The 24257-nt window shown below is 42.0% G+C and overlaps 1 protein-coding gene and 1 long non-coding RNA gene across 5 annotated transcripts in view; one reads left to right on the top strand and one right to left on the bottom strand.

Annotated features, from left to right (window-relative positions):
- Golga3 (golgin A3) overlaps positions 1 to 22890 on the bottom strand; it is a 45019-nt gene extending 22129 nt beyond the window's left edge. The window contains exons 1-10 of one of the 4 annotated variants that reach the window (XM_027415846.2): positions 22739 to 22890; positions 17674 to 17993; positions 15296 to 15568; positions 12490 to 12602; positions 10200 to 10846; positions 9550 to 9661; positions 7161 to 7467; positions 4842 to 5044; positions 2890 to 3027; positions 308 to 469 (exon numbers count right to left, since the gene is read on the bottom strand). In XM_027415846.2, the coding sequence (XP_027271647.1) occupies positions 308 to 469; positions 2890 to 3027; positions 4842 to 5044; positions 7161 to 7467; positions 9550 to 9661; positions 10200 to 10846; positions 12490 to 12602; positions 15296 to 15568; positions 17674 to 17809 (2091 nt within the window). In that variant the 5' untranslated portion in view covers positions 17810 to 17993; positions 22739 to 22890. Of the gene's footprint in view, positions 1 to 307; positions 470 to 2889; positions 3028 to 4841; positions 5045 to 7160; positions 7468 to 9549; positions 9662 to 10199; positions 10847 to 12489; positions 12603 to 15295; positions 15569 to 17673; positions 17994 to 19366; positions 19386 to 22738 lie in introns of those variants that run through there. The other 3 variants (XM_035443225.1, XM_035443226.1, XM_027415847.2) reach the window with 3 other exon arrangements.
- Positions 12126 to 12718, top strand: LOC118238646. The gene is made up of 2 exons (XR_004769488.1): positions 12126 to 12175; positions 12420 to 12718. It is a non-coding gene; the product is annotated as an uncharacterized LOC118238646 (long non-coding RNA).
- Positions 22891 to 24257: the final 1367 nt, after the last annotated feature.

Below are 24257 nucleotides of genomic sequence, written 5' to 3'. Positions count from 1 at the left end.
ACATTTATGATGTTCAGGATTTAAACACTTTTGAAGGACTCATTGAAGGGTCTTATTTATGTAAAATTTTAGAGTAGAAGAACATGAATAGAAGCAAATCTGGTCAGGCTGGCAATAGAACAGTCTGATAGTGACCTTTGAAATATATTCAACTTACATCCTAACAAATCTAGACTACTAATATAGTCTGATGCCAGAGATCACACACAGGCCACACATGAACGGTACTGGGATATGAATATCAGGCAAAGCTCATATCCAAATAAATCTGTGTGAGCCTGGGGTCCAGGAAGCAGCAGTTGCTTGCCTGTTCCAATTGTTGCTCCAGGGATGCTGCTGCATCTGCCACTTTCTGTAACTGCTCCCGTTCACCTTCAAATTCTTCCAGCCTCCTCTGGAGGTCCTCCTCCACCATTGTCTTCGCCTCCTTAATCTGTAAAAAGGCTGCCTCCTGATCCAGCATGTCAGCCTGAATAAGAAAACAGAGGTTTTTGTTGTTGTTGTTGTTGTTTTTTTAAAGATTTATTTTGTGTGTATGAGTGTTTTTTTTTTTTTGTTGTTGTTAAGATTTATTTATTATGTATAGTATTCTGCCTGCATATATGCCTGCAGGCCAGAAGAGGACAAATCTGCCATACTTCTGCTTCTACTTTCTGAGTGCGGGGATAGTAGTGGGTATACATACTATCACATCCAGCTTTGGTACAATTCTTAGAGGAAATAATGTATACATCAAAAATGTCATTGGTTCTTTACAGAGCCTTTACTCATTATGGCTCTCAACATGGTTCTCTTCTGTATCTGAGCCAAATGGCTATGTGCTCCATATGGAAAAAATAACAGGTAGAATGTTGAAAAGATGAGAAATCAGACAAGCCATCAGAAAGTTGAATTCTTGTATAACTTTCAAAGAAAGGTCAGGATCAAAACTGACCCAGGATAACAATTCACAACCATTACTCACTACATTTTTTAAATAAAAATTTCTTTTTTACATTTAGTGTGTGAGCTCATGTGTTTGTGCAAGTGCACTTGAGAGTGCAAGAACATATGCCATGGTGACATTATGGAGGTCAGAAGATAAGTTGCAGGAGTCAGTTCTTAGGAATCTAACTTAAGTCAATAGGCTTGGCAGCAAGCAACTTTACCAGCCTGCCAGTCCTTGACTAGATGCTTTATGGATTTTTGTTTTTTGCTTTTTGTAACAAGAATATTAAGTATTAGCATCCATTTTATACAAAAGGAAACTAGGGCAAGAGATGTGGCTTGTAGTACAAAGCATATAACTAGCACATATCAGGGCATATGCTCCATCTCTAACAACAAGAAAAGGGGCTAGGGATATAAAGCAGTTAGTAGAATGACTGCCTAACACTCAAAAAGCTCTGGGTTTGATCCCCATATCACATAAAAATAGATATTGTGGGACATGCATATATTTGCAATCCCTAACAGATAGAGACACAGGAGGTTAATAGTTCAAGGTTATCTTAGTTATGAGGAGCTGAAGCCAGCCTGACAACATAGGCCTGTCTTGAAAAGCAGAAAGAAAAGACTTACATAGATTTAGGTTAAGAAAGCATTGAGGGCAGCGATTCTCAAGCTATGGGTTGAGACCCCATTGGGGATCACATATCAGATATCCTGCATATCAAATATTTACAATTCCTAACAGTGACAAAATTACAGTCATGAAGTAGCAATGAAATAGTTTTATGGTTGGGGTCACCATAACATGAGGAACTGTATTAAAGAGTTGCATTGAGAACCACTGATCTGGGGTATTACAGAGAATGGGATTTGGATCCAAGCCAAACACACTATATTTCCCATCATCATCTAGAGATTATCTGTAAAGACAGCAGACAATACTGAAAATGCCTTTGGGAGAGCAGTGGGCACTGGAGGACTGAAAGCAGGTTGAGCACTTACAAACAAACAAAAAACACTATTATCAATGGGTCTGGAAATACTGTCTGACATACAAATATACTTAAGACCCTTTCTCCTATCCATTCTGTGGCTAGCTGTGTCCCCAAATGGCAACAATGCACTGTGCACTGGTAGGGACTCAGGTCCAAGTTTAGAGAAGAACTACAAGGTCCCAAGGGCACTCAGGCCAGACAAGAGGTGGAATTCCAAAATGCTGAACATCTATCACTGCACATTGCTAAAAGGAATTGTGTGTATGTGTGTGTGTGTGTGTGCTATGTTTTTGTGGTACATGTACATAAACATGTGGGAACACACACACACACACACACACACACACACACACACACACACACACACTGTCTAAGGAAGACACTGCGTGTCTGTCTCTGTTTCTCTCCATCATACTAACTTGAAGCAATGTCTCTCACTGAAGAAGCTTGCCATTTTGTCTAGGCTAGCTAGCCAGCAAGCTCACAGGATCCTAGTCTCAACCTCCCACAAATGCTGGGGTTACAGGCACATACAGCCATATCTGACTTTTTTTTGTGTTTTTTTTTTTCAAGACAGGGTTTCTTTGTATAGCTTTGGAGCCTGTCCTGGAATTCGCTTCGTAGACCAGGCTGGCCTTGAACTCACAGAGATCTGCCTGCCTCTGCCTCCTAAGTGCTGGGACTAAAGGTGTGCACCACCCCTGCCCAGCACCATGTCTGACTCTTATGTAACTCATGTGCTCATGCTTGCACAGCAAGTGCTCTTACCTACTAGGCTCTTACCAACTCTGTAGCATCAAAAGAATTTTTTGAAATATTACACAATAAAGTATACATAGTCACAAGATACTTTTATTTATGTTCACTTACAGGTATTTTGATCATGTCTGTGTATGTTTTATACTTGCTAGCAAGACCCACAGTCAGATAAAAATTATCACTCCACCATCACCATTGTCCTCACCTCAATGCTCTGGAGCTGAACAGCTATGCGCTCTTTTTCCTTGATGGATCTATGCTGAGTTTCTGTCAGCTGATGGGACAGGGACACATTCTCAAGCTTTAGGTGCTCCAAAAGGCCTGCTTGGGTCATCTGTCCAACCTTCAAAGAAAAACCCAGGAGGTAAAAAGGAACTTCAAATTAGGTATCAAGTGTAGACCAGCCTATCATTTGTCATTAAGACATTCTCTCTTTGTTAACAATGGCTACTAACAATGGCTGACCTTCTAATGCAGGGAAAGCTCCTGCCCTTCTGTCTTCCACCCCAGGACTCACTTCCACAAATCCTCTGCCAACCTACCTTGAACTGGAGCCATGTGGGTCTTGTATCGTGGAAGGGGGCATGCCAAGAAATCAGGCCTTCACACCTGAGATCATGCAGTTTGGACATGACCTATACTGGGGTTCCCACTTAAGGTACACTTATAAACTAATAACCATATCCCCCATATCACCACCAATTCCAGAGACAGTCAAGGACAAAGATGGCTCACAATGTCTTCAAGAGAGGGAACACAGCACCACAATCCCTGCAAGGGGTGAGCAGCAGCAGCACAGAGATACAAAATATGAAAATACTTAAGTGCAACAGGTCTGTGGCAAGATCTCCCCTACCTCATGTACATCCCTAGCAGATGTCATGAACTGACAAATTCAAGATGGGACAGAATGGTGGGATCTCAGAGCTAGAGAAGCTGCACAGAGCAAGGGAGGAAATACAGTTGTTGCTGGGGCTGTTTTTAAATACAACAAAAAGAGAAGGATCGCCTTGCATCTTCCTCTGAGTGTTCCTGGGAACAGATAGCAGTAGTCAGGGACAGAAGCAGCATGAAAAAATCCTAGTTATGGAACGTGAAAAAAGCACGAAGTTCCTCAAATTGCCATGCTCCTTGTTTTCTCTTACCTTCCAATTTCCTTGACTTATACATGAATTCAACTTCTCTGAATATTCCACACCTAAAGAGCATAGCAATTTATGCCTTTTTGTTTGTTTGTTTCTTTTTTCTTTTTCTTTTTTTTTTTTGAGACAGGGTTTCCCTGGATAGCTCTGGCTGTCCTGGAACTTGCTTTGTAGACCAGGCTACCCTCAGAACTCACAGAGCCACCTGCCTCTGGCTTCCAAGTGCTGGGATTACAGATGTGTTTACATGCTTAGCTAAGCTAAATTTTTAAAAGGATGACTGGAAGTGCTCTTTGGCATCTTTAATCAGTATAGCCAGTCAGGCCTAACCTTCAGAGTAAAATACATTCCAGAAACTTGCCTGTTTATCTTGCATGTTTCAAAGGCATGCTGCCTAAGTAGAGCTGCCAGATAAGCGCCACACTAAAGCATACACATCAGTGTTACTTCTGTCTAAAGGCATGCTTTCACACATACAAATTCAAAGGCTGGCTTGTTTAGCTTGTGCTAACAAAATAGGAAAGAAGAAAATGTCCCATACAGGATCTGCAAGTAACAGTTCATGTAGAAAATATCTATTGGTCAAAGCCAAGCAGCCAGAGAAGGATCAAACTCTGAGAAGGACGACTGCCTGCTCAATTCTTTGTCACACAAGAACAATACAAGAAAGAGATTCAAAGCACAGAGGACAGGATGGGAGAGCCTCAAAGCCTCGGAAATGTGTGTTTGAGGGCTCAGGTCAAAGGAAGATTTACCTTTTGGTTGAAGAAAAGACATGAGAGGTTCTTGAGAGGAGGGGTGTGGCTATGAAGTAATCAACAGATGCTAAACAAAAACATGTCTATAAAATCTAAAACCATAAACAATTTTTCCCCCATTTTGGTAGCTTTCAATGTATGATCATCTTGTCTTAGTTTTTAGAGTTTTGGATGCCATCAAACTCAGTTTAGAAACACTTTTGTAATGCACGGGAAAGCACATGCCATATCCCTGAAAGGAGTTTTCTGCACTATACCTGTATGTGTGCCACTTCTCCCTGCAGCCTGACCCTGGCCTCCTGGGCCAGCGCAAGTTGTTGCTGGTACCACTGCCTGGCATGCTGCAGAGATGTGATTTCAGCCTGTGATGCTTGAAGCTTGCTGGTCAGTGTTGTGCGCTCCAACTGTACTTGGTGGAGCTGACTCTGTAGGGCTGCCATCTGCTGCCGAAGGTCGTGCACTGAAAGTAAGCAAGCACAGGCAACTCAGACTGACCAGCATTAACAAAAGCCACAGCTGACTGGTCATTTGACCTAAAGTTGAAGTCAACAGAGAGAATAAGTACAGCTGATGTTGGTTATGCATAATGACCATGCTCTACAAAGTCACCACAAAAACAGCAGTAGTGGACAGAGAACCACTGCTCCCAGACAGATAGGGGGCTCCTGTGTGTTCCTAGACACAATGGTTCTAGTAACATTTATCTGTGATTTTGTTTAAACATACTTTATTGGGCTAGAGAGATGGCTCAGAGGTTAAAAGCATTGACTGTTCTTCCAGAGGACCTGAGTTCAATTCCCAGCAACCACATGGTGGCTCACAACCATCTGTAATGAGATTCGGTGCCCTCTCCTGGCCTGCAGGCATACATGCAAGCAGAACACTGTATACATAATAAACAAATCTATTAAAAAATACTTTATCTCCTGAATTACTTCTCTATTATCTACTAATTATTCACCTATCTGTCTTTTTATTTATATTATGATGAATGGCTATAAAGCTCATAACCAGCAGCTCTGTGGAAGTCAGCCAACATGCCTTAGCAAAATTTCTGTAAAAACTGTCTTCTCCACAGAAGAGCTCAGAGCTTCCTCAAATACAGAATATCAGCATTTGGAGCCATTTTAAACAGCAAAACATCCCCTAAGAAAGCCCAATATTGGACATGTGACAGTAAACAGATACAAAAAGGACAGTCTGAGCTGAGGGTAAGACTGAGAGTAAACAAGAGAACTGAGTGTCACCTTCTTCTACAGAGTTAGAAGAACACACATCAAGTAACTCAAATCTTAGCTAATCTGGCAATGCCTGGGACAATTATAAAAGTCCTATGAGTAAACTCTGGAATTACAAATAAAGTTAACCTGGGAAGAAATTTGTTATAGAATCTGCAATGACCAAAAACCAACTATGTGTCCCAGAAACTGCCATGTCACTGTGGTTCTCATCTTTGAATACCCAATGACATCAATTGCCATAAAGAAACAGCATTAGCATCATATGGTTGATTCTGCACTAGCACCTACTAATCTGTCACATGGACATTGCTCTGCTCTGGTTTTAGAAATAAGCTTCTGGGATAGCAGCTTATTATTGTTCTCCTTGGTCATCGTAGCCTCACAGTCTCAGCTGAAATACAAAGACTGTAGACATGGCCCTCCACTGCACTGGACAAGAGTCTCACCAAAGAGAACTGAGTGTCACCTTCTTCTACAGAGTTAGAAGAACACACATCAAGTAACTCAAATCTTAGCTAATCTGGCAATGCCTGGGACAATTATAAAAGTCCTATGAGTAAACTCTGGAATTACAAATAAAGTTAACCTGGGAAGAAATTTGTTATAGAATTCAGTGTCCTGAGGTCTTGGTCTTCAATCTCCCAACCCCACTTCTCCCTCTCTTTACAACTCCTGTTCAAATAATATCCTCTTAGTGTCTGTTGATATCAGGGTTTGGCTTAGGTGAAGACTAAAAGCATTAGTCTTAGTGAAGAATTAGTGAACAAAGGGCCACTAATCAACAATATAGGCATTGCTCTTAAATATTTTAGATGACATTTGAAATCAGTAGGAATAGGGCTGGAGAGATGGCTCAGTGGTTAAGAGTACAGGCTGCTCTTCCAGTGGTCCTATGTTCAATTTCCAGCTCACAACCATCTGTAATGAGATCTGATGCCCTCTTCTGGCCTACAGGGATACATGCAGGCAGAACACTGTATACATAGTAAATAAATAAATCTTAAAAAAAAAAAAAAAGAAAGAAAGAAAAGAAATTAGTAGGAATGAATGTAGAATAAAGATAAAGCTCAACTACCTCCCCCCCAAACATTGGATTTAGGGGAAAAAAGAAGTAGAAAGGATTACTTCTAGTGGTCAAAAGTCCAAAGTCAATTTCTAAAATTACATTACCTATTTTATGCAAAAGCACAGACTCGTAAGAATTCAGCCAGAATTCTATTTACTTTAGCAATGTACAGCCTCCTGTATTAAATGTTAAGCTAACATGAACCTAAAGCTTCATCCACATGACACCAGTTACAAGATCTAGAAATCACATTGGGTTGCAGACCTTACCTGTGTTGTCCTTGCTGAGGATGTTTCTCTGCATGTCCTCTACTTTGGCCATCAGTCTCTGATACTGTTCCTCTGCCACTTGCAGGTCATTGTTCGAGGATGCCAGGCTGGCATTTTTAGCTTCTAGCATGTTCTGCAGGTCAGTCATGGCCCGCTCTAGATCCCAGCAAGATTGCTTCAAAGTGTCCACTTCAGAACTAAGGGAGTCCTGCTTCTGCTGGCTGCTGTGGCTGTGCTCCACCTGTGCCTGCAGCCTTGTGCTCAGGGCAGCAAGCTGGGCCTGTAACTCAGCCTTTTCTTGAAGTGCCTGAAAATAACCCCAAATGACCATAATGGCTTTCAGAAAAATAAGTCACTTCTACCCATTTTTTATTTCATTTGCATCGGTATTTTGCCTGCATGTGAGAGTGTCAGATCTTGTATCAGAGTGTCAGATCTTGGAGTTCAGACAGTTATGAGCTGCCATATCGGTGCTGGACTTGAACCAGGGTCCTGCTGAGTCATAACTCTAGCCCTCCCCCAAGATTACTCTTAAAACCTCTGAGGTTACCTTTGAAGACTGTTTTATGTATAACTAAACTAACTGGCTTATGCCTAAGGAATTTTTAAGCATGACACATGTACTTAGTAAAGCAATTTAATCTCACCACACATGGCTTCTCACACTGTAGCAGGTGTTCACAGCCTCAGGTCAGGCCTCTTGCTGCCTCAGTATGTGTGTGTATGATCTCCCTCACAAAGCATATAGCTGAATTCCCCTGAACACACTCTCTCTAAACTGTTGATAGAAAGATAAAAATCTAGTTCTGCTACTGAGAAAAAAATAAGCCAGGTAGTGGTGGTGCACGCCTTTGATCCTGGACACTCGGGAGGCAGAGGCAGGTGGACCTCTGTGAATTCGAGATGAGTTCGAGGCCAGCCTGATCTACAGAGTAAGTTCTAGGACAGGTAGGGCTGTTAGACAGAGAAACCCTGTCTTGAAAAACACAAAACAAAACAAAAAACCCATATAAAACAAGCCAAGCATGGTGGCAAAGGCAAGGTCCAAGTCATTGAGAGGGAAAGGCCTGAGGATAAAGAGTTCAAGGTTATCCTTAGCTCCACAGCAAGTTCAAAGCCAGCCTGGGCTACCTGAGAATTGTGTCAAAATAAATAAACAAACAAACAAATAAATAAATAAATAAATAAATAAAGTTTCATATGAGACAGTAAACCCTGAAAAACAAGGAATGAAAAATCATTTTTTAAAAAAATTAATGTTGGCCGGGTGTTGGTGGCACACGCCTTTAGTCCCAGCACTCGGGAGGCAGAGGCAGGCGGATCTCTGTGAGTTCGACACCAGCCTGGTCTACATGAGCTAGTTCCAGGATAGCCTCCAAAGCCACAGAGAATCCCTGTCTCGAAAAACAAAAACAAACAAACAAAAAAAATTAATGTTATATATGTGTATGTGTGTATATACATGGGAGTACCCTCAAAGGACAGAAGAGAGTATGCTGGATCTCCTAGAGCTGAAGTTAAAGGCAGCTGTGAGATTCTATGAAACAACCGTGGGCCCTGGGAAGAGCAGTAAGTGCTCTTAACCACTGGTCCATCTCTCCAGATCCCCCCCAAAATGAAAAGAAGATATAGTAAAATTAATATCAGACAAAGCAGACCCTGGAATAGCAAGGTAGTTCAGCAGGTAAAGTCATTTGCTTCCAAGAATGATGCCCTCAAACCCATGTGGCAGAAAGAACAAGCCACTCCTGCAAATTGTCTAACCTCCACACACATGCCACAGCATGAGCACATCTACCCCTACCACACACACAAACACAAATAAATCAGTAAATATAATAATCTTTAAGAATTGAAAAATAAACTATTACAAAGTAAATGCAGAAGCCATTGCAAAAAGTACTAATGGGGACAAAATGAAACTTTTACTCTATCAGAGAAATGTAAAATCATCAGGAGAAATGAACTATCACAGACTCTCAGTATATTTAGGACTTGCTCTTGGCAAGTTCTGATGGAGCAAAAGGGAAAGAATGAGTCATAAATCAACTACCACAACTTTGTATGAGACCAATACACCCTGCAGACAAAATGAGTAGCATGGACAACTTGGCTGAAGAATTACACTTAAGGATATCTATAAAATTATACAGAGCGGGCTGGAGAAATGGCTCAGTGGTTAAAAGCACTGGCTTCCCTTCCAGATGATGGTCCTAAGTTCAATTCCCAGCAACCACACAGTGGCTCACTGCCCTCTTCTGGCCTGCAGGCATACATGCAGGCAGAACACTGTATAAATAAACTTTAAAAAAAAAAATTATACAGAGCAAAGATATACACATTCTTTTCAAAGATTTGGCTCATTAAGCAACAATAAAACATCCTTTACCTGAGTGGCTTCTAATGACAAAGCCTCCAGCTGTCCTTCAAGTCTCATTTTTTCTTTAAGAACCTGCAACATTTCATCCTGTGTTTCAGCAAGAGAGCTCTCCATGGACACACTAGGGGTCAGGAGAATAAAGTCAAGAGATGAGAACCTAACAGCTGTTAAACCTCTATACTTGCTCACATTGTCCAATTTCTACACACCCTTCTGCTCCTGTTTTTTGTTTTTTTGATCTTGTTTTGTTTTTGTTTTTGTTTTTTAAACAGAGAGTCCTTCTATTATGTAAGAAATACACAGGTTCTCTGTGACCTGAAACTCCCTATGTAGTCTAGACTGACCCTGAACTTACAACTCTCCTGCCTCAGTCTCCTAAATGCTTGGATCATACACATATACCACTAACACCCAGCTTCCTCCCAGATTTTTAAAAACCCTTAAGCAGTGAATTGAATCTAATGTCCATGCCTCCTGTAGAAGAACATGCTCTAGAAACAGGAGTTTGTAAGCACCTGGGAAGTCTTAAGAGATAGGTCTACATAACATGAGAAGATGTATGCTTTTCATACTACACAAGTGGTTTAGAGCTGACTCTGTGTCGGTGAAAAGTTAATGTAAAGACTGGGATACATTAGCAAAAATACAAGCCACCTTACCTGCTACAGATACTGTCTCTGCGGCTCTGCACCTCTCCGTTGACTTCCTGGTTCTGATCCTGGTGCTGGGCTGCTGCAGACTGTAGTACATCCTTAATTGAAGGAAACTGGCCCAGGGCCTCCACAGAAATCTCCTGGCCATCAACCATATAAGCTGCTCCGGGCATGGCCACATTAACTAGGACACCACAGGCCCCTCTTGTAGAGAAGCTGCTGTGTGAGGAACTGTCACTTTCATTTCCATCAGCCTCCGACACGCTATCCCCAGCCAGTGAGGCACTCTCTACACGGTTATCAGTCTCAGATGATGGACTAACCTCAGACACAACTGAAGTGCTGCTTCTACTCTGTTTCAAGGAACCTCCAACAGCATCACCAGTGGAACCAAGGCCACCAGAGTCACTTGAATCTTCAGTTCTATAGTCAGCCAGAGACCGAATCTTGCTTGATTTGGAACTCTTTTTCTCCTTAGACTGTGCCAGCAGCCCTAAGCTGCCTACCTTGGGCCCTCGAGGAACACTGGTACGAAGGAAGGAATACTCTTTTGTTACAGCTACAGTACTGGCTCTTGGCAAATTTTCTGGATTTAACATGAGCTCAGGATCAAGTGTACTAAAAAGTTTCATTTTTGTTGCAGGTTGACTGGACTGAGAAGAAAACAGAAGTATAAAAATATGATTAAGATTAGCAAGCAGAGTGGGCTGGAGAGATGGCTCGGTGGTTAAGAGCATTGACTGCCCTTCCAGAGGACCAGGGTTCGGTCCCCAGCACCCACATGACAGCTAACAACTGTCTGTAATTCCAAGATCTGACACCCTTACATAGACATACACGCAGGCAGAACACCAATGTACATAAAATAAAGAAAAAGATTAATAAGCAGAATTCTAAAATTATCATCCAGAAAGTAGGCACCAATGAACATTCTTTCTACTAATGGCAGTCTGCCGACCCTCAGAATGTTGGGTGCAGCAGATCTTCTAATTCTGTCTCTCACCACTCAAGTTGCATCAAGTAACCAGACCTGACCATCCCTGGGCCATCACTTGAAACATTTTAAAGCAAGTAACATCTAACATCTAACTTTCTTGACAAAACTTTCCTGACTATCGTCCTGGTTAGTTTCTCAGATATACGAAAAAAAAAATTTTAAAGTTCTATTAAATTAGGTCTACTTTTAGTTTAGAAAGTATTTTAGTTTTTAATTTTGAAATTATTCCAAAGGTAATGAGCTTACACATACCTTAGCAAAGACACATGGTACTCTTTCTTGTGGAGAGAGGAGGATGTTGACACAGGGGTCTCAGAGTCCAAGATGACCAAGAACTTGTGATTCCCCTGCCTCCATCTTGGTACTAGGGTAACTGTGCCACAATACCTACCTAGGTGGAACTCTTGCTCCATTTAAAACATTGTTTATCATCATTTTAATTCCCAGCTATCTTGTCATTTTTATTGTTGCAAATTATTGTTTCCAAGTGATCATGGTAGGATAATTACTGGTTTTTCCATTAATTAACTGGAATAATAAACAGATAATTTCCTAAAACCATTATTATATGTAATTTGGTTTTTTACATTTTACATTTTACATTTTACATATAATAATGGTTTTCAGTTGTTTTTTCACAGTCTTCCAAGGCATCATCAACCTGCAAATAACACCAATTCTCCTGTTTGTTAGTGTTTCTGTCTCTTACATCACTATACTAACTAGAAATTCTACAATGGCCTGAGTGATATTTGTGATAAAGGGAAAACTCCAGCTATGTATGTCAATATTACTTTCTTTAAAAATTATTCTTATTTCATGTATATGTGTTTTGCCTACATGTGTATCTATGAACCATGTGCATGCCTGGTGACCTTGGAGGCCAGAAGAGGATATTGTATGCCTTGGATCTGGAGTTACAGAGGATTGTGAATTACCATATGGATGCTGAGAATCAAACCCAGGTCCTCTGGAAGAGCAACAGGTGCTGTAACACTGAGCCATTTCTCTAGCCCCAGCATAACTTTCTCTTTCAGGAAAATTTCAATCCTGTCATTCTACCAAATTAATGTAATCCCAAGGCAGGATGACAAACATCCCAAACGCTGCAGTTATAAACACGTGAGCAGTAACTGCTAGAAAAGAACACAAAGGGAAAGGGTGAGGGATGTAGAAACTCAGATATGGACTGGACAGTCCAGAGGTAAACAAGGACATTTATGTTGTAGGACTCAGACTTGCTCAGAACTCACACAGAGGAAACAGCATACAGACCAGACTCCAATCCAGGAGACTCACCCTCTCCCGATGGCGCTTTACTCGGTACTGTATCAACTGCTCTTCCAGACGCTTTCGGGCCTGCAGTCGGACCTGCTCCTCCTTTTCCAAGGGCAATGAAGAGGCAGTGGAGCCTGCAAGGGAAATGGCCATTGAGAGATTGATAGGGAGCAGGGCACAGAAAGCAAGTTGGTAATCACAGATTGGTTGTTGTAAATTTAATCACCAATATGTTTTAGCTTGTAAACCACACACAGTCACCTGCATTTCATGACAATTTTCAGACTGAGAGAAAACTGAGAGCCACAGCACTGCATACAGATAAAATCTGCCTTACAAGTGATACAGTGTCAAGGGGCCTCTTCTCATAAGAAAAGATATATTTTCTTATGAAATTACATTCAGATTATCTCAATTTCTACAGTAACAAATCATAACACCATATAAAAATCAAGAGCATATTTAACCATATTATTCAAACACTGTAAAGTGAAGACCTAGAAGGTACTGCCTTTGAGGGCGAAGGGCAGGCTACGTTGGGTTTCCTAACAATGAGCTCAATCCAGAACTCATATTCAAGGATAGTAAGCACAAATGGAAATTTTTAAATCAAAAAATGATTTAAAATATTTAAAACTCAACCTGTTGGGGAGCAGGTGACCTAAAGTTATTGCAGTTGCAAACCCAAGAGAGCCACTCACTAGGGCTGGGTTTGTGGTTTTAATACTAATAACTAGAAGATGTGTCTGTGAAACATCAGCAGAGGGCTAAAAGGTCAAAAAAGAGGACAAATGCATAATTTAACTATCTTTTACATACACCACCCTCTTCAGACATAGATTCTGAAAAAACAACATTTTTAAAAAGAGCTTTAAAAAAAAATCTGTAAAATATGGACAGCTACTGAATTCACTAGGCCCCACCACTGTGGTTAGCAATCTGTGCACTGACTTCTCACAGAGCTACTGTCATTCAGGTGGTTTGGCCATATGCATGACAAATTCAAGGGGTATGGTCGTTGCACAGATGCCACAAATCAGTAACTACTCTTGGGTTTAAATAATACTAAAACTCCACGACAAGCTGTATGAGATAGAGGGTTTTTTTTGTTTTTGTTTGTTTTTTGGTTTTTTGAGACAGGGTTTCTTTGCATTGCTTTGGAGCCTGTCCTGGCACTCACTCTGTAGACCAGGCTGACCTCGAACTCACAGAGATCCACCTGCCTCTACCTCATGAGTCCTGGGATTAAAGGTGTGTGCCTCTACTGCCCAGGTCATTTTTAAAATGCATAATTTATTTATTAAGAATGCATAATTCTTTCTATCTATCTATCTATCTATCTGAGAGGTGGGAACATGCAAGTTGGAGGGCATGCTTGTGAGGTCAGGGACAACTTGCATGAGTCATTTTTCTTTCCATCATGTGGGTCTTGGGAATTGACTCAGGTCCTTGGGATTATGCAAATGACTTTACCAGTTGAGCCATCTCATCAGACCCTAAATTTATTAAATTAATTATTTTTATTCTCTATGTGTATGGGCAAGTATATGGCATGAGTGAGGAGGTCATAGGACAACTTTGTAGAGCTGGCCCTCCCCTTCAATCTTTACATGGATTCTGAAGACTCAAACTGAGGTCATCAGGCTTTGCTTCTTTATCCAAAAAGAGAGAGAGAAAAAAAGTCTATATAGTCTATATATTGTAGCAGGGGGGAAAGTGTCTTCATCAGTTACTAACAATATGACTATGTGGGACATAGACTAAAGACCTGCTTGACTCACAAAGAAGCAAGCTTAATGGCCCAAGGACACATGCGCCAAGATTCTAGCTGTAACACTGCCCATTATGGCCAAGCATTAGACTGTTATCAGGAAAGCCAGGTGGTGGCTCCTGCCTTTAATCCCAATACTCTGGAGGCAGAGGCAGGTGAATCTCTGAGTTCTAAGGCCAGTCTGTTCTACAGAGCAAGTTCTAGGAAAGCCAGGGCCATACAGAGAAACCCCATCTCATTAAAAGTAAATGAAATACACTAGGTAACATGGAGCTGCCAAAACAAGTTGCTCTGGGTTGTGGGGGAGCCACAAGATAAAACCAAGTGTTTTAATCTTGTAAAATTATTTAAACAATATAATCCTATTTTAAAATTACTTTAAAAATAGGTTTTATTAAGTGTGTGTGTTTGTGTGTGACTCTGAGTGCAGATAACCACAGATGTGAGAACAGGGCATCATATGCCTTGGGGCTGGGGTTACTGATGTGGGTTCTGGGAACCAACTCTGCAAGAGCAATAAGTGCTCTTAACTGCTGAGCCATCTCTCTAGCACCTAAGATTCCTTTTGTTTTGTTAATTACAGGGGCCTTGTTAAGTTGCTGGGCTGGCCTCAATTTTCAATCCTCCTGCCTTAGCCTTTCACAAGTAGCTAATTACAGGCACATAAACTTCACTTTTAAAGACAATGAGAAATATGTGGGTATGTTTGAGTATGTTTATATAAACATGCAAAAGATCTTGTGAGAATCTGGTTTACCAACTTAAGACAGAATTCCTGTCTGTTTGTTGGCCACCCATGAAGAATGACATGTGAGATGCCTTTGTCAGGGAGTCTGATACTTTTGCTAGTACTGGATGGAAGAAAGTTCCAACATCCAGATGTACCTGCAGTCTTTAAAGGGAAGCTACATCATCATGATGCATCCTTCTGCCTCCCCCATTGAGTACTATGATGAGATTTGTCTACTTGTCACACAGGAGCAGTAAGGCACTGATTCCAAGTAGAAGATGTTGATAGCAAGGGGTGGGAAGAGTCCAGAGGGAATGGATGCTTACACAGTTGCGTTTCTTGCATGGGAAGACTGAGTCTGAGAGACTGCAAAGCTTCTTTTCTAACACTGCCCTCAGCACTAGTTCCCTGAGACTTCCTTAGGTTGTCATGGAAACCATCCACACCTGCAGAGGCATCAGGTCCCACTGGGCTTGCTGTGGGATCAAGAGACAACGGATGGTCTGGGAACTGCCCATTCTGACACAGGGCCTCCTGGCTGGATCTATCTGGACTTCCTCCTTCTCTAAAAATGCTGTTGTTTACTTCAATACTGACACCTGCAAAGAGAGAGAGAAAAAGTATGTTAGACTGTATTTGAAAAAGTTTTAGTCATTTCCAGACACACGGCTACATCTAAGTTCCATGAGCATAGCTTATCCACATTTTACAAGTCTGTTTTCTCTGACTCTCAGGAAATAAGTCCCACAGCTGTTGTGGGACAGGGAGACTTGGGGCAAAGTCTCATGTCCTCACCTGTAAGTTAGCCTCACCCTCCACATTATGACTGTGGTATTTAGCTCATGTTTCCTTCCCACTTCACTAAGAAAAATTAAAAACCTTTGAAAATTTATTGTTTTTTTAAATGTGTGTGTGTAGGCAGGCAGAGGCTTAAAACAAAGCTGAGAATTTTTTTCAAACACATACAGGTGACAGCAGGCCTAACCAGAGTCCACGCTCATATTTTCATGTGCTGGTTTCAAAGTAAATTCAGAATATGTTCTCCTCCAAAGAGGAGTGATTCTGTAAAAGTGAACAGAAGCCAACTTTGTTTTGGCTTGATGAGCAAGAATTATGTATTATAAAAACTCTATTCACAAACCAGGTGTGGCTATTCATACCTATAATCCCAACACTTGGGAGACACAAGCAGGAAGGTCAAGAGTTCATGATCTATATATGAGCTATATAGCAGGTTTGAGGAAAGCCTGAGCTCTAAGAGACTGTATCTCAAAAACACTAAAAATTTTAAAACCTAAGTTTACCCATAAGGCTCATGACCCAAATCCAGCCTCACCCACCACCATTATTGTACAAAGAACCAAAACACAGTTCTTGCTCAAAAGATAAAGTCAAATTTAGATTTTCTTCTGCCTTCCCCTGGTGGGTAAATTACTTGGGGGAGGCAGAGTCCATCCGAAGGAATTCCCAGGCTCAGTGACCTAAGATCTCACAGGCACCAATATCAATGGGTACCAAGATATATCCAGAGGGCATGCAGGAAATTCCACATGCCCCCCCCCTTTTTTTGCTCAGGCCAAGTAAAAACAGGGTTGCTATTTGCAAATAAAAGTTCCTGCTACTCACTGACATGCCTCCTTGAAAAAGAAATCCTCAATGACCAAGACATGTTTGCTATAGGACACAGATGGTCCCACACTGTCAGTTTTAATAAAGGTCATCCTTTGCTAAAGGGAGCAAGGATTCTGGCCCTACACTGTCACCCTTTATTAAAGGGTGCAGGGATTCTGCATTTCAGATACAAGTTACAAGTGGCTAATACCACTTTCTGATGTGTAGACTTCTAAACAAAAGTTTTGAGCAACATACTACACCTTAAACAAAATCTAAAAGCAACAAGATCCAATATGCATGAAGACTTTGTTTCCAAATACAAACTTAAATATACACATCAGGATGAACAGAAGACAAAAATGGCTGCATCCACTTACTGGATGTTCACTAGACAGTAGGGATTAAATCAGGGCTTCACACATGTCAGGGAAGCATTCTATCACTGAGCTACATTCCAGTATTTTTGGCATTATATACACCACTCATTTTAACCCTCACAACTACCCTATTCATAGGTTCCATGAATCTTCCTGAGTGACAGATCCAAGATGTGGTTCCACGAAAGAATCCACTCTTGGGTATGAATATCACATCATTTTATAAGACCTACAGTGCAATTTCTGTTAGAGAACCAGTACACAGTAATCTATCTTTTTAAAGTGCAGTTTGCATTCCTAGCTCCTGACTGCATGGGGTCTGGGAATCAACTGCGTTACTACTGGTGCACAAACAACCCAGCAGCTAACAGAGAAACATGATTCAGGAATCTTAGACCACTAATCAGTTCCAGTTGTTACAACTTTGGCACCCAATCAACCAGAAAGGTAGAATTTCAAGCACTAACAATAATTCACCAGTGGAGATCCACAGAAGCCTTCAGGAAGCAGCTCTACCACCAACCATGGAACGTATCCAAGTGGCTCCTATTCTGTTGACTAAAGACTATGTTTGATCTAAAGTTAGCACCAAATGAGAATATCTATAACTAAAACACTCTGAGAGAATGAAAAGTTCACACCCACCTCCAAAACACCAGCTGATCACATCTTGAAAATGAAATGCTAGGGTATAGAATGACCTGTTGACTTACTCTGAACTTCATTTGGTTGGTCAGGAGGTAGTGCCAGTGAGCCCAACGTCTCCGGTGAGGCTTCAGGGCAAGATGAAATATCATTGCTTGACTTGTCTTCCCAGAAGCCATCCTGTTTAACTGGTACACCATCCATGGTCAGGGCGGCCCAGACTAAGAAGACTCTGAAGAGCTAGAAGTGACTCTGTATTAAGTTTTGTTTCTGCCATCAGCAACAGCCCAGAGCTTCTAAGAAGGGTCCTACTCTGTTTTCCATTTTCAGCGTAAGGTTTAATGTCTCACAAATGGCTTGAAGTCAAACCAAGAAAATACCATGATTCCTGATAGGAGGAAGAAAAACTCCATTATGAAATGAAATTTGTTAGATTTTAAGTAACAGTTACAAGGCTCCCAATTTGTATTGAAAACAAACACAGATTTCCACACCACAAACAATCCTTGAACATCTACAACATCCTAGGTTTTGAGGGTAAAATATCTAACCAGCCACACCTTATCCCTTCCTAAGGAACTGAGTATCAGTTATAGGAAGTCTACCACAAATGATTTTCCAAGGTTTTTTAAAGAGCTTGTAATCTGTTGTAGTTGACCGTATGCTGAGAAACTGAACTTTAAATTTTATTTACGTTTAATCTGATTTAGATAGCAATTTGTGGCCAGAAGCTTATAAACTAAACAGACCTGGCTGCTCATAAAACACCTGAAATGACCATGCCCAAGGCCAAAGCTCTTACTAGGAAATTCCACTCCTGTAAGCTATGCAGCTCAGACCTAGAGGAGTGAAAATTAAAGAAGTACTTGCCAAAGGATGAGGTAATAAAATGCTAGATGGGGAGATCCAAGGACAAGCAGAAAGGTAGCTAACTTAGAAAGTGGGCAGAGAGGGGGCGTTGGTCGAATGCCTTTAATCCCAGCACTCGAGGCAGAGGCAGGCAGATCTTTGTGTGTTTGAGGCCAGCTTGGTCTATAGAGCGAGTTCCAGGACAGGCTCCAAAGCAATTCAGAGAAACCCTGTCTCAAAAAAACCAAAAACAAAAAAAAAAAAAAAAAAAGAAAGAAAGAAAAAGAAAAGAAAAAAGAAAAAAAGAAAGTGGGCAGAGAGGGATCTTACAGCAGGTGACCATCTACCCTTCCCTACTAGAATCTACTAGGATTAGTAGTTTTCTGACCCGATATGGTAGACTTAGTTTAGGAAAATATAACTTCACCTTGAATCTGGCAATTAGTTATCAGCTCTGAAGTGTGCTGATGATACTACTAACTCATTTCCTTATCAAAAGGTAAGATTTAAATATGAGCTTCCAGGCATATTTAAGAATACTGGTATCTATGTTCTTCAGAATAAGTTCCCTATTATTCTTTCTGTGCTATGCTTAACATGTTTCATGGTGAAATAACCTACATCCCGAGTTTACAAATCACACTTGAGCCAAGTGTGGTGGCATACGTCTTTGCACTCAGGAGGTAGTCAGGTGGATCTCAGAGTTTGAAGTCAATCCAGTCTACATAGTGAGTTTCAAGCAAGTCTGGACTACAAAGTTGAGACCCTGTCTCAAAAACAAAATAAAACAAACAAAAAACAAAAATCAAAATTCACATTGAGAAATTACAGGTAAGAAACCTCTCTAACAAGGTGTGACACTGACTTGATAGTAGGACTAGCATACTGACATCTGTCACTGCAGACACATACCCTTTGACTCCATCTGTCCTCTGTGACTGATGACCACCTGTGAATGAGGGAACCCACCACTGATATGGTCAGCTCAGCTTATCAACATATCGGAAGACTAGTATAGGTCTAGGATAGGACAAATACAAAAAGGAGGACAGTTAAGAAATCCCAGAGATAATATGATCAAAGGCAAACAGTGAGACTGTTCAAAAGACAGACATTAGCCAAGAATATTCAAGTTCCGCTGATGATGTAAATTTGATGGCAGATGTATCAGGTTGTCACAAGCTAGAGATCATCACATATTCCCCTCTTTATTCCCTTTACTCTGATTTTGTGCTAAGTAAGACACCTGATTCCTAAGTAGTCCTTCCTCCTTGCAGAGATGGAATGGTACAGCCCTCCAGAACAGAAGGAACCCAGCTATAACTGACTCTGGTTACTCACTTAGATGTCTCCTGTTCAAAATCAGCTAGCTCCTCAAGTGGTTCTACAGACAAAATTTCTGGGCCACGCCAGGAGTTGGGTTTCTGACAGCAGTCCTGCCTGAAGGGCAATAAACTGATATTTACTGTCTACCATCGGTCTCCTTTGAATTTTGGTAAGCATGACTCAGTCATACAGGGTCTCATTACCTCAGACTGCTGACAAGGGCAAGTCTCTGAGCACCAAGGAAGAAGATGAGCCAGCTGGGGTAGGGGTGAGGAGAGGCACAGAAAAGCTCTTTTTAGTAATACACATTACATTTGTGATTTTTTTAAAAACAGAGTTCATTCTCATTATAGTTATCATTTTTTTCCATTTATTTGGTCAATTTGGTTCTTTTTGTGGATATGTATGTGCACATCTTCAGATGCCATTCATCTTGTTTTTTGGGACAATATCTCTCACTGACCTTGAGTTCATCAATACTGGCTGGCCAGTGAGCCCGTTTCCATCTCCCCAGTGTTGGAGTTACAAGTATAGACCACCATACCTGGCTTTCCTACATGGGCTTTGACAAAGCATCATGCTTGTATAGCAAGTGCTTTACTGACTAAGTTATCTTAGCTAGTGGATTTGTTTGGGCTTTTTTTTTTTTTTTTTTCCCAGACAAAGACTCAATATACAGGCCAGTGTAGTCTCCAGCTCATGTAGATCCTCCTGATTCCACCTTTTGGATGCTAGGATTACAGTCCTGTATAACTTCACTTAGTTTATAGTTTCATTTTTAACCACTTGCACTCCCATTTCTAGATGGCAGAACAAAGTCCCAAGAAATACCTAACTTTAGAAGTTCACCTACATTCCACACTGAGAATACAATCTCAGGTGCAACAGGTCTTCAAGCTTTCCCCAGCCGAGTCCATGAACTTGGTCCACAAACAATAGCTACCCTATTACCAAGGTTATCATCAACTAAACAGACCCATAGCCAAAGATAAGAAGACTTCCCGAAGATGTCTTCTTGATGACACACTATCAAATAATAACAAATAGCATTCTATATAAGTAAAAACCAAAGGCCAGCCTCAGGTATAGCATAAGTTACATAAGTTACATAAGGACATAAGTTACAGGTTTTGAGTTAAACATGTTTGCTTCAAATCCTGACTGTTCTTCAATTTGGCTGTAAGACCTTGTTAGATAGATTTCTGAGCATACTTAGCTTATTTCCTCATCAACAAAAACACTAAGAATAAATACAAAGTTTTGATAGGATGGACTATATAGTAAGATATAGGATCTGTTCATGCCTTGAATAAACAGGTGCGGTTATTTCTTCTTTCAACAGCTTTCAAAATTGATAGTAAAAGCCAAATTGAAGTTATATTCTCACTTGAGAAAATAACACTACTTAAAGCAATTGGCCCAAACCCAGGTACTTTTAAATCTGAGCATCATCAGATGACTTTCATTTCTTATGCTTCTCTTTTCTGGGAAGTGGGGAGGAGACAGAACACCCCCCCCCCGGGGGGGGCCAAATTGTGTCTGTGTTTATGTGTTCATAGGCACAGGTGTGTGAAGGTAGGTCAGAGGACAACTTATGAGAGTGGGTTATTTCCTTCCACCATGGGGCTGGCTCCCAGAGAACTCATGGCATCAGACTCTAGAACCTTTAACCACTGAGCAATCTTGCAGATTTGCTTTTGGGTTTTGAAACAGAATCTTAGTATATAACTAATGGGCCTCAAAGTGGTGGAGGTCTTCCGGTCTTGGCTTCCCAAGAGCTGGTATTTCAGACATGTGCAAGGACACCCAGCTTTTGCCTTTTCTTTTCATTCAAGGTACACTGTAGCTGAGAGCTGCTAAAGGATTATAATAGCAAAGGCCACGATGCATCTGTAAATGGCTTACTATGTTCCACTGACAATAAAATACAAACCTCTTAGCCTAAACTAGGGATCACTTTCATGTGGCTCCTGCTTATGTCTGTAACCCTCACATGCTGTGCCCTTTTTCATTACCTGGCCATATATTATGCACCCAGAAGTACAACTGACTCTCCACAGGGTCTCTACACGTTTTTGTTTGCTTAGTTGACAGGGTTTCCCTGTATAACAGAGCCCTGTCTGTCCTGGAATTCCCTCGGTAGACCAGGCTGGCCTCGAACTCACAGAGATCTGCCTGCACTGCCTCCTGAGTGCTGGGACTAAAGATGTGCACCACCATGCCCAGCTGGATCTCTACACTTCTCGTTCACTCTTCTGAGACATTACTCTCAACAATTCTGCACAGAAGCTTCTTGTCATGGAGGCTTGCCTTGGGGCAAAAGTCACCTCTTCCGAAGGCCTGACAAAGCTAATCCTCTCAACAACTGGTTTAAGTTGTCAGTATACTTTCGACATAAAGTGGGTGAGAACAGAGACCACAACACACCTGTATCCTGGGACCCGTTACAAACAGGCCCTCTCTTTACACAGACATTCAGAAAGCGCCTGTGGAAAGGGGTGAGCTGTTCACTTAGCTCTCTCTAGTCACTGACTGCACCGTGAAACACCTCTGAGTACCAGAACCGAAACAGTTAAGTCCCCCACTGACTGAACGACTTGCCACCATGTCACACCCGCCATCCACTGCAAAAGGAGCAGACTTCAAACAAGCTGACCCATGCAGCAGTAGCACACGCTCCCCGGGCCGACCGCATCCCATGAGGTGCAGGGGGAGCCCCTGCGTTTACCAAGCCGGTACTGACACGAGCTGCGAGGCAGGCTTCCACCCTGAGGCAGTAGAAGGAAGAGCTGACCAGAGCTGGCCCCCGCTGACCCAAAGTCTGTGCGACCCTCCCCGGACCCTGCATCAGCCTTGCCGGCGCATGCCTCTCTGGGCGCGGCGTTGCCCCGCCAGCCCCACCACCGTCCAGCACCCCAAGGCCCCGACCCTCCTCAGTACTAGCGCCGCAACCCTCACCATCAGCGGCCCAGCCCTGCGGCTCCGGTAGGACGTGGCCGTGCGAGGGGCGGGGCGCAATAAGGCACCAGTCTCGGGCAACCCCTCCGGAAACAGACTGCCCGCGCGGCTTTCGTTCCGGAAGAGAGATTGTCAGCGGCTAGTAGCCACCTTCATTCTAGGGTCGGTACGGATCTCGCTCCGGACAGAACTGAGGCGGACTTCGGAAAGTGACCTCAAATTTTTGTGGGCCCTCCCCTCAGAGAAATAACTTCCCAGCCTACAAGACCTACTCAGACCCCCCCTCCCCATGAACTTCCGGCGGCAGTGGCGCAACCGGGATTCGCTGCGCTCCGGCCCCTCGCAGCCTTCTGACTGGTGGATAGGACGATCCACGTGGTCACGTCCCCGAGGGCGTGGCTTTCCCGCCCGACACCGCCTCCGCCGTGGTACAGAAGGTTCCAAGTGTTTGAATGCTCAGTTTGCGTTGTGCCAGCGATATCCACGGTAGGACCCTGTGCCACGCGAATGTAATCCTAGCATAAGGAAGTCTGAGGCAGAATATCACAAGCTCAAGTCCTGACTGGACTATAAAGTAAGTTTTATCTTTAAAAGGTCTGGAATGTAGCTCAGTTGTACAACTCTTGGGTTCAGTCTCTAGCATGACAAGAGATAAAGGGAGGAGCAACAGCACAGATATTATATATTAAACTGACGGCACATAAGTGTGGAAAAAATACTAAGTATAAACTTTTTGTTTCGTGCTGGAGCCTGTGTCCTGGGCCTTGGACGTTTCAAGCAATTTCCCCACCTCCAAGCTACATTCCCAACCCCCAAATAAAAGTTACCATAGCGTTATTAAAGTATAATTGACGTGCTATAAACATTTACCCGTGTGTACAATTTGATCATTATTCCAGTAAATTTGCAGCTGTAAACCCATGTCTATAATCCAATTTTAGAGCACTTTCATGGGAGTGGCTCTCATCCTCTTCTTTCAGCCCCTGGTCATCACTATGCTGTTTCTGAGTGTGCTTGCCTGTACATTGCATATAAATAGGATTCACATACTATGTAGCTCAAAAAAAAAAAGACAAAAGATTCATGTACTGTGTAGCTCTGAGTACTTTTCCAAGATGTATCCATGTTGTATGTGTTTTAGTCCTTCATTTTCATTGCTGAATCATCCTATTTACTGGGTATTTTCCTTTAGTTTCTGTACTCATCAGTCGATGAACTAATCTGAGTACATTGAGGTCCACACTGTTCTGCATGTAGAGGTCCTTGAGGTGGACAAAAGGACCGACAAGGTTCTAGCTTTATATGTTCATGGGTGTGGGGGAACCAAACCTTTAGAAATCAATACCTGGTATGAACAGGAATTAGAGTGGGAGCAGCTTCCACTTAGAGCAAACTGTTTATTCTGTACTACTGAGGACTGCTGTGTGCCAAGGACTTTGCCAGATGGTCTAAAATTTCTGCTATCAAGAAATTTACTCCAGGGTGGGAGTCAACAAACATACAGTACAAGAGGTGATGT

This window comes from Cricetulus griseus, chromosome 4, assembly GCF_003668045.3.
Source record: "Cricetulus griseus strain 17A/GY chromosome 4, alternate assembly CriGri-PICRH-1.0, whole genome shotgun sequence".
NCBI lineage: Eukaryota > Metazoa > Chordata > Mammalia > Rodentia > Cricetidae > Cricetulus > Cricetulus griseus.
The sequence above is the reverse complement of the archived record's forward strand: the minus strand, read 5'-3'. Positions and strand labels throughout refer to the sequence as shown.